Raw genomic sequence first — 10768 nt, forward strand, 5'->3', positions numbered from 1 at the left:
AACCAAATTGCCCTGCCTTCCCACCCCTCCAAAAAGCCAAAAAAAAGGTCTGAAGTGAATAAATAACTTTAATTCTGTCTTGAAACATCCTTTTATTCTGGATTGGAAGGAAGAGAATTGATGGCAGCAAGGGGCATTTGATACTTTCAGGGTGAGTACATTAATTCTTTTAGTACATTTTTACAATACTACATAGGGCAGCTAGGTGGTACAGTGGACAGAGTGACAGGCCTTTCTCATCTTCCTGAATTCAAATCTGGCCTTAGGCCATTACTAACTATGTAACTCAGCAAGCCATTTAACCCTGTTTGCCTCAGTCTCCTCATCTGTAAAATGAGAAGGAGAAGGAAATGGCAAACCACTCAAGTATCTTTGCAAGAAAACTCCCAATGGGGTCATGAAGAGTCAGACATGACTGAAAAATGAATAACAACAATAACAAGAACATAGCAACATTTATTTTCTATTTTTATAGAGGCAGTCAGGGGAAACAATGATTTGGAAAGCCTTATAGACATGGATTATGGAAAATTGTGACCAATTTGGCTTTGAAAAACAACGGAAAGCAAAGAAAGGGAAAATGAATCTGTGGAGAACTTGATATGAGACCCATCTGAGAGAATTCCAAAAATATTTACAAGTGATACTGGAAAAAGGCAACAAACAGACTGAAAAATGGAACAGATCTGTGTATCGTTCTATATATAGAAGTTATTTTCATCCATATTAGAACTCTAACACTTCAGGCCTCAATGGAATTATGAGTAAGTAGAAAAAGCAATAAAGTTGCAGATGGGAATGAGCTTTTAGACCAGATAAAGTTCCCAAAGAAGAAATTTGTGTTGGAGGCAGGTTTCAGCATATTGTCAATGACGACTTGCACAGGATGTGGTATAAAAGAGGGTGTCAAACTCAAATAGAAAGGGATCCCTGTGGACCCATATTGACTTAGAAAATAATAAACTAACATTATCAATGTCATAATGTATTTTTATTTATTTTGTTAAACATTTTCCAATTAGATTTTGATGTATTTTTACTTACCTTTGGGCTATGAGTTGGACACCTCTTGTAAATATATCACCTAGATAAAATATATCACCCAGAAAATCAATCAATCTATTAAGTGCCTATTTTGTGCCAAGCACTGTACTAAGTGCTAAGTAGACAAAAAGAATCAAAAGAGGGTGGCTAGGTGGCTCAGTGAATAGAGCACTGGCCCTGGAGTCAGGAGGATCTGAGTCCAAATCCGACCTCAGACACTTAACACAAAAAATATCTGTGTGACCTTGGGCAAGTCACTTAACCCTAATTGCCCTCCAAAAAAAAGGGAAAAAATAAAACAAGTGAAAGGATAGAAAAGGCTGGGGCGGCCAGGTAGCACAGTGAGTAAGAGCACCAGCCCCAGAGTCGGGTTGACCTGGGATTGAATCTGCACTCTGATACTTAGCACCACACCCAGAAATAACTGGCCATGTAACCTTGAGCAAGTTACTTAACCCCAATTGCTTAAAAAAGAAAAAAGAAGCAAAAGATAAACCCCTGCCCTCAATTAGCTAACAATCTTATGGGAGAGACAACATGCAAAAAATATATACAAAGCAAACTATATGCAAGACAAATAGGAAATGATCAACAGAAGAAAGGAGGCTTCCTGTAGAATGAAAGATTTTAGTTGACACTTAAAAGAAAGCAGAGCAGAGGAGGGAGAGTGTTTCAAGAATGGGAGACAGCCAGAGAAAAAGCCCACAGTCAAGAGATGGAATGTCTTGTTTGTGAAACAACCAGGGTGCCAGTGTCATTGGATTGAAGAACGCATAGCATGGAGTAAGGTGTAAGGACACTGGAAGGTTAGGAGAGGGCTAGATTACGAACGGCTTTGAATGCCAAAGCATTTTGTATTTGCTCCTGGAGGGTTTAGGAAGGTAATAGGAAGACTGTAAGTGGCTTCTACCTTTCCCAACCTAAGGGCCAGCCCTAGGTAGTATTCTCAGGAGGGATTAAAGAGACCAGAAATGAGAGAAATGACTTACAGTTTATTTTAAGATGGCAGGGCATACAGGTGGCCGCTGGGAGGAAGAAAGCTGGCTCCTTATATAGAGCACGATTCAGGCATGAATTCCTTGTGCATGGGAAATGTGAACCAATGGAGGGGGGCTGAACCAGCCATGTCAGCTGCTGCTCATCAAGTGAGTGGTCTCATGAGAGATGTCCTTGAGGGCTGGCAACTGTGGCCCTCAGCACCTTCTCATCTCCCACAGGCATGGAGTAGCCTCAGAACCAAGAGGCTCTGAGGCAGTTCCTGATTTCCAGTGAGACAAGAGCTGCTTGGAACTCACACTGTCCCTTCCAGAAGATGCTAGAGTTTATTGAGTAGGGACATGACATGATTGAACCTGTGCTTTATGAAAATCACTTTAGTGATTGAATGGAGGATAGTTTGAAGTTGAGTGATTGGAAAAGGGATGACAGATACAAAGAGTAAGGAATAATGGATGGATGGTCCATTGATTTCTAGTTCACTAGGTAAAATCTTTATGAAGGATTTATGGGAGGACATGAAGAAAAAGGTAAGATTAGTTGTAATATTCACTGTTGGAAGGGGGTACTTACATTGATGACATCATGAGCCATTGAAATACTTTGCAGCATAGTATAGTAGAGATTGTCCTTGGTTTTAATCATAATTCTGCCATTAATAGCTATGTGACTCTGGGCAATTTACTTAACTTCTCTGACCTTCAGTTTTCTCTTCTGTAAATTGGGAATAATAATACTTTTGCCAACTACATAAAAAGGTTGCTGTGATGAAAGTGTAAACCCCCAAAATGCTATATACATGCAAACTATTATTTTTCATCACTAATAACTGAAAGGACTTTTGTTTCTTATAGTACATAATTCAGTCTAGAGTATCAATCAATTAGTAAACATTTATTAAGTGTTTGCTAAGGGCTGGTGATGCAAAAAGGGACAAAAGACAGTCCTGACCTCAAGGAGCTTACAATCTAGTGGGAGAGACAACATGCAAACCAATATGTGCAAAGCAAACTACAGGTGTCCCTAAAGTCTGGACACATAGGAAATTTCATTATGCATATTTTCAAGAAATGAAATGAATGAAAATGTCAAGAACATTTTATTTAATTAGCATAAATGAGATTTCATAGGAAGACGTAGGAGACACATAGGAAATCTCATTAATAAAGTAATCTCATTAATATGGAAAATAGTCCCTAATAGCCAATGAAGGCGTTTATTCCATATGAAATTGTCATGGCTAAAATTTATGCTAATTAAATGAAATGTTGTTGAAAATTTCATTCACTTAATTTCTTGAAAATATGCAGTTAATCAGATTTCCTATGTGTCCAGACTTTAGGGACACCCTGTGTATACAGGATAAATAGGAAATAATAACAGAGGGAAAGTACTGGAATTAAGAGGTGTTGGGGAAGGCTTCCTGTAGAAGGTGGGCTTTTAGTGGGGACTTAACAGAAGTCAGGGAGGTTAGCATTCAGAAAGGAGGGAGAGCAGTCTAGACATGGGAGACAGTCAGAGAAAATGCCTGGAAAGGGCATGTCTTGTTCATGGAACAGTCAGGAGGCCAGTGTCACTGGATTGAAGATTGTTGGTATAAGGTATAAGAAGACTGGAAAGGTAAGAGGGGGGTAGATTATGAAGGGCTTTGAAAGCCAAACACAACATTTTGTATTTGCTCCTAGAAACAATAGGAAACCACTGGAGTTTATTAAAACCTAGAGGTATGAGAGTATCAAGGAGGAGAGAATGACTAATAGAGTGGTAGTAAAAATGCAGCTAATTGTCAAAATATTAAAGGATTGAATTTCTCAATTTAGGGATTGAGTCACTTGCTTCTACCTTTCTTTCCCGTCTTTACCAGACTTTGAGGAATCTATTTTGCGGTATATAGTGTAATAAAAAAAGGAAAAGAGAAAGTCTAAACCAATCAATTTCAGCAATTGATTATTAATCCTTGCCATCCCTCAAAATTGGAAAATGTTGCATCATTTTTCTGGATTAAGAGCAAAAATTTTTCCTCTTTGTTGCTTGGTTTGATTTGGGCTCTTCAAAAGTGTTTTCCATTGTCTATGTGCATGGTTTGGAAATAGTTTTTGCCAGCATATTCAGGATCAGTTAGTATGCAAATAAATAGCATATCCATATATTTTTCATTGTAACAACTGCTATGAATAGGTGTATAATTTTCTAATTATCTGAAATTTGAGGTAATTCATTCTAGGTCTTGAATATTGACTCTACTGAGAAAATCCAAATGAATCAAAAATTGAAAGAAAGAATTGATAGAATTATCAGCTGAGACTGTAGCTGAAGCAAAAGCCCAAAGTGGAAAAATATATCAACAAGATAGATAAGCTCAGTAGAGAAGGAAAACCAAATGGAAGCTAGAGAGTTCGATGCAACATGATAGGGAGAGTTTACTCTTTTGTTTAAAGAGTCTAACTTTACACATACATCATTAGCTGGACTGCTAGAGTTACTTAGCCAATACTATCTGTTAACTAGTGAAAGGGGAATGGTTGGGGATGCAAAGGATTGATAATGTAGTCTTTAAGCTCTTGGTTCCCACCTACTGGAGACAGATGACGATTTTGATCTAACAAATTTGGGGCAGACAGGGTAATGGAAAAGAAAACCGAACTTGGGTCAAGGCATCTGAGTTTGAGGTCTGGCTCTGCTCCTTACTAGCCAGGTTACCTTGGTTAAGTCATTTATACTCTATAAACTTCAGTTTCCTCACCTGCAAAACTTAGATGATACTTGTGCTTCTGTCAGATATTCTGTTTTAGCTGAAATTGCATGGTTTGCACTCCGAGATTCATTGCACTTGAGATGAAGGATGGTGATGGTTGATGCAGAAATGTATGGGGACTTTAAAAAAAGGACTGAATTGAACATGATGGGAAGAAGAGTGGAAATGATGCCTTGTGAGCAAAGTCAGGCAGTTGCCCTCTCCAACTGCTTGGGCCATACTTCAATAGCAAGGCAGTTTATTCCCTGCCTCGATGAGAGAAACATCCTGTTCCAACTTGCCCCCATGAAAGGGACAGAGAAACAATTGAGGGAGCAGGACTTGAGAAACCAGTTATAGTCACCTGGGAGCAAAACCCAGTACTAGACTGTCTGCTTGAGTCTAGTCCATTTTATTCTCCAGGATAGACTTGTTGGGTGTGAGCCTGAGCTTCTGAGTCACTCCATACTAACCTACTAAGGAGCTTTTGCCCTGAGTAGAAAACCTTAGGTAATTTCCCATTCTGTGATTATAATGTCATTCTCCTAATAATATCTTTTTGAGGTAGGAATGGAGGTCCCTTTACACTTTAGAAAGGAAGATGAAAGCACAGAGGGTGAAAGGAGGTTGATTTTATCCTGGTAATATTGCTTTCTGTATGTGTAAGTTTAAGCACTTTGGCAAAGGAACATATCTATCTTTTATGTATATTATTTTTTTTAAAGAAATTGGGGTTAAGTAACTTGCCCAAGGTTACACGGCCAGTTTTTTTTGTATGTGTGTGGGTGTTAAATATCTGAGGCCGGAACCGATCCCGGGTCCTCCCGACTCCGGGGCTAGCGCTCTTACTCACTGTACCACCTAGCTGCCCCAGTATATTATGAAAAAAAAGAGGACATAGCCTTCTGAAAACTTCTTCAGAACTGACAAAGGAAGGTGATATTTTCAAATTAGTGTATGGAATATTATGGTCTGAATGTTATGGAGCCAAATCTGTTTTCCGTAAGAGGATTCAGGTTCACACTGAAGGTAGTCATTCTGATTGATTTCAGGGCAGTTAGGTGGCACAGAAAATAGAGCTGCTGGGCCTGGAGTCAGGAAGACTCATCTTCATGAGTTCAAATTTGGCTTTGGACACTTACTAGTTGTATGACCCTGGGTAAGTCACTAAACCCTGCTTGTCTCAGTTTCCTCATCTGTAAAGTGAAGTGGAGGAGGAAATGACAAACCACTCTGGTATCTGCCAAGAAGACCCAAAATGGGGTCATGAAGAGTCAGTCACAATAGAAAAATGACTGAACAACAGTTACTCAGGTTACCAGGCCATGTATAATTTTGGAAGTCCAATATTGGCAAGATTCTTTGCCATTCTCAAGGTTTTATTAGAATCAAGAGGTCTAAAAAAACCCTGAATATAGCCAATAGCACAAGAGAATAATATTGTGAATGGCAGAATGGTGTCAGGAGAAGAGCACTGCACTTGGCAGGAAGTCCTTACTCTGATAATTACCAGACAAGGGATTATGGGCAATTATCTCCATAAAATGTAAGGGCTGGAATTTAAATTTTGTTTTCATATTTCTAGCACCCACCACAGTGCCTTGCACAGTGTAGGCACCTAATAAATGTTGGGTCAATTGAATTGAACTGATGATCATTAGTATTCTCATTTGCAAACTAGATATGATAAAGCTTGTACCACCTGCCTCAAAGGGCTGTGGGAAAAGCTCTTAGTAAAATGCAAACTGTTATATAAATGGGAGTTATTATATTAGTAACAATAATACATCAAAGACATGTTTCCTGAATATACCATCAAAAAAAGATGTTAAGATAGCCACAATTTCTGCTTTAGTTCTCTAGTTCTTAAGGACATGGGTTATTAGTAGTAATAACTCATATTTATGTAGTGCTTTATAGTGTCATATAAATCAGCGATATCTAAGACCAGAGGAGGTGGTAGGTCAGTCATGTATTCAGAGTAAAGGATAACATATGGATAGTTCAAGTGCTACATTTGCATTCATGAAATATTAAAAAAAAACACAAAAAAAACCCTCCCCACAAAGGACAGTCTTTAGCACATTCAGAAGAGTTTCATTAGTGACTTTATGAAAAGACACGGCAAGAAACTGCCAGAGAGTGGGAAGGTATGGAGAGGTTGTGATTTGTACTGCTGGTAGAGGCCAGGAGGCTATTTACTTATTAATATTTTACAAAAAAATCCTAGATTGTTTCTTTCATCTATCAACTAATTTGTTCTTTCTCCTCACCTAAAGTTTTGGGCTGACTTTTGGAATAAGTGGCTCATATGTGGACAGGAGTAGTTCTGAAAGCAAAAATAGTTCTGGCAAGCAAAAGTGGCCATGTTTTGACAGGGTCTACTTGCTTCTCTTCTGGCCGCCAATATGATACTATTCATAAGTTTTTCTCCACTTTTTATGCATTTGATTTTTCTAACTTTAAAACATGCATATATGAACTTTCCACACATTTTCTATCTCCCTTTAAAAGTTATTTTAAAAGTCTTTTTATAAAAGTCGGACAGGCTGTGATCTGCTTTGGTGGAAGGGGTCTCTATAACGGTTGAGACCATGGGCCCATCAAAGCATAATGAGAAACCAGAAAGCTATTTCCTTATTAATAGGAGTAAGGGTTGCATTAGAAATGGAGACAAAAAAATTATCTGTATAAAATGGTTAATAAATATGCCCCCACTGACTGGTTGACTATAACTAGAAAGAAAGGTTTGGCAACTTTCATCAGCGTAGTAGTATAAACATGGTTGGGTGAGGATGATAAAATTACTCAACCAGATTTAAATCACAAATTAGTTCCTGCTCTAGTTATTTCTATGACAATATACATCATTCCTCCCACCTTTTACATCTATGTTTAAATGATCAATTTTCAGAATTTGGCTGGCAGATTTAAATTCTTAGTCCTAAAATACATAACACACACATACATCCATCTTTATTTCCTTTGAGACTCATGACAGAGACCCCATGTCTGCGCTTTTCTATATCAGTCTTGCATAGACTAGAAAAGCAGCAGAGGCTCCTGCTGGATTGCTAATGGGCTCGTCACTCTGAAGTGTGAAACCTATGGGCACCTTGTGATCCAATTTCCAATTATTTCCCAACTTACCACACCAGTTCACCTTCCAATTACGATTAGCATCCACTCCACGGCAACGGAACCTTGAGTTTCTTGACCTTGTTTTCCTCCAAAATCGATCCTAACCTCAATTAAGAAAATAGATGAAGAAAAAGAAAATCTATAGGTTAGTCACATGTACAATAACTGATCAACTACTCAATTAATTTCATTAATTATGCATGATTTTCTTTTTGAGCATCTAAGAAAGGAGACAGTGGGGGCAGTTAATGGAGAGAACATTGAATTAATAATCAAGGGATGGAGGTTCAAGTCCTGGCTCTCCTACTATCTGCGTGACTCTGGATAAGTCACTTTGCCTATCTCGGCCTTCTCTTTGAGGAAGTTGGGACTAAATTCCTAAAGCCCCTTCTAGCTCTAATATTCTATGTCCTTTGGTTTATCCAATGTCCAGTGGAAAGACAAAATGGCTTACATTGGTCCAGCTAAAATGGTATCCATCAACATTAAAAACAGGCATGATGTAGAAATACAGGTGATTTAACATTTTCCTCATGGCAGGATCACTCCGATATGTCTGAAGAGCCTAAAAGACAAAGAATTAATTTCTTTTACAGTTCAGCACAAAAGAAATGTCTGGATGATAACTAAAAAAGATATTACAAGAAAACTAAATGGGGAAAAGTCTAATACATTCAAAAGAAATACAATGTAACACCAGCGGGTTCAGGTGTCACTGAGGAGGCTGGAGGTGATCACACCAGGTATATTTATCAATATATCTAACCCTTTGTTTCTGAAGATGTAACCAAACCACACCTTGTCATTATAATTAGTTGCTTTGACTCCTAAGGGCAATATAATGTATCTTCAGGTTCACATGTTTCTTTCATCTGCTGCCTTAGGGGATTTATATTAAATGAAAAATGAGAAATATAATTCTAGTTGTTCTGAGCTCCCAATTAGGAGGCTCCTAACATTTAGTCAGAGGTTTGGCTCTTGGCTTTAATTTACATTTCTATTTATTGCTAACTGTCTACTGGTCTCTTTGTGGTTGAGACAAAATTCAGGTTACTGGAAACATTCAGGTGAGAAAGTGGCAGAGTATATCATAGTGTCTATTAATAGACAAGCACTGGGAGGGGAAATTGGGGAAAGAGCAGAACTTTTCTTGGAACTTTCTTCAGTCACTGAGGATGGTACAGCTGGTGACTTCAGCCTGAGTTTTCTGAGCTGAATTGCCTTGATAGCCCTTCTCAGTCTCTCCCTTCTCAGCTGCAGCTCAGTTCTTTTTTTCCTCTTCCCTTTTGCCTGTTGTTCCTATGCTAACAATTCTTTCCAATTTAGCTCTTGAAGTTTTGACTCCTTCTTTGCTCTCCAACACTTTCTCTCTGTCTTCAACTCTCTTCTCTGTTTTCCTCTCAAAGTCTTTGGCTGGAATGGCCCTCTGTCCTCTCCACTGTCAGATGTTCAGATCCCCGGGTTTTGAATTGGCATGCTGTTTTTTTTCAAACAAAACTGACAGGGCTGGGTGGTTTTTTTTTTTCTACCAACCTGAACAGAATTCCCATGTGGCTTCATTTCACTTCAAGCAATGGTATTAAAGGACTCCTAAATTGGTCAAAGATTTTTAATACACTTATTTAAAATGCATTTGTTTGGTTCAAAAGAGATATCTAGGCTTTGTTCACATTTAATTTATAACTCTGATTTATTGACTCAATGGAGAATTCTGGGCTCTATAATTATTGAGGTAGGGATATGGGATACCTCTCTTGAAGTATCTCATTATAAAAATATAAACCAACAAAATATTTATTCACTTCACTCATTCTGCCTTGAGACTTTTGTCTCATGCACAAACTATTCTGCTTTTGCACCTGTTGCTCTGATTGGTTTCAACTCCACGGAACAAGATGCCCCTATACTAGGTACCATTCGGTGTCTTCCCTCCAGTCCCCATTTTCCTATCTCCTTTTACATGTTGTCTCCATTCATTAGATTGTAAGCTCCTTGAGGTCAGGGACTGTCTTTTTTATTAATTGCATCCCTAGCAGAGTGACTGGCACATAGTAGGCACTTAATAAATGTTTATTGGATTTAACTAACCACATGTATGTAAAACATATTAAGACAGGAGAATTAATCGAAAGATCTTAGAATTTTCAAAAGTGTGTACATAGTAAACTATTTTGAAGATAATACAGTTGACAGTCTTCAGACCTGATAAAGGAAGCTTGCTGTAGGGTATTTTAGTAAGGATTTGAGAGTTGAGGAAGAAATGGAGGCAATTGCTGTGAAACTACAACACAGATCACATAAACAGAAGGAGAATACTGTTGATGCTTTTCTAATGCAGATAACCAAAATGAAATAGAAGAAAGGTATAACAGTGATACAGCCTCTAAATTACCTTGCCAAAATTTTCTTCTCAGATGAAAGAAGCAATACACAAAACTGCTGTTTTAGAAGTCATTTTTACCAAGGAGACATTTATTAATGAGGATATACAGTGACTATATTAAGTTTGTAACAGGCAAAGAAAGGAATCCTAATAATCAGATAGAAATGTTAAATGTCAAAGAAGTAGATTTTTTAAAATTCAGAAAGATAATGGTATAACTGTATGACTAGAGATTCTAAAAGAGAAGATGACTTAATGCTAATCCCTTGTCCTATACTATCTTACTCCTTCCTGAATTCTCCAGATCTTTGTGCTGGCAATTATCATCATTCATGGATCTTCCATCTCTCTTTCTTTCTCTGAGTCTCTTTTCTCAATTTTGGGCCCTGAACTAATTTTCATCTGTAATTCCTGTTATATACATCTCTCTCTCTCTCTCTCTCTCTCTCTCTCTCTCTCTCTCTCTCTCT

At 38.0% G+C, this 10768-nt stretch overlaps 1 protein-coding gene across 4 annotated transcripts in view; it reads right to left on the bottom strand.

Annotated features, from left to right (window-relative positions):
* Window positions 1-10768, bottom strand: part of CPA6 (carboxypeptidase A6) — a 378150-nt gene that overhangs the window by 51681 nt on the left and 315701 nt on the right. For all 4 annotated transcript variants that reach the window (XM_069100081.1, XM_069100079.1, XM_069100082.1 and 1 more), the window contains 2 exons: window positions 8370-8480; window positions 7925-8015 (listed from right to left, as the gene is read on the bottom strand). In XM_069100081.1, the coding sequence (XP_068956182.1) occupies window positions 7925-8015; window positions 8370-8480 (202 nt within the window). The remainder of the gene's footprint in view (window positions 1-7924; window positions 8016-8369; window positions 8481-10768) is intronic.

Source organism: Petaurus breviceps, unplaced genomic scaffold (assembly GCF_028583685.1).
Source record: "Petaurus breviceps papuanus isolate PSGF00001 unplaced genomic scaffold, PetGlider_PUasm1.0 38, whole genome shotgun sequence".
In the NCBI taxonomy this organism is placed as follows: Eukaryota; Metazoa; Chordata; class Mammalia; order Diprotodontia; family Petauridae; genus Petaurus; species Petaurus breviceps.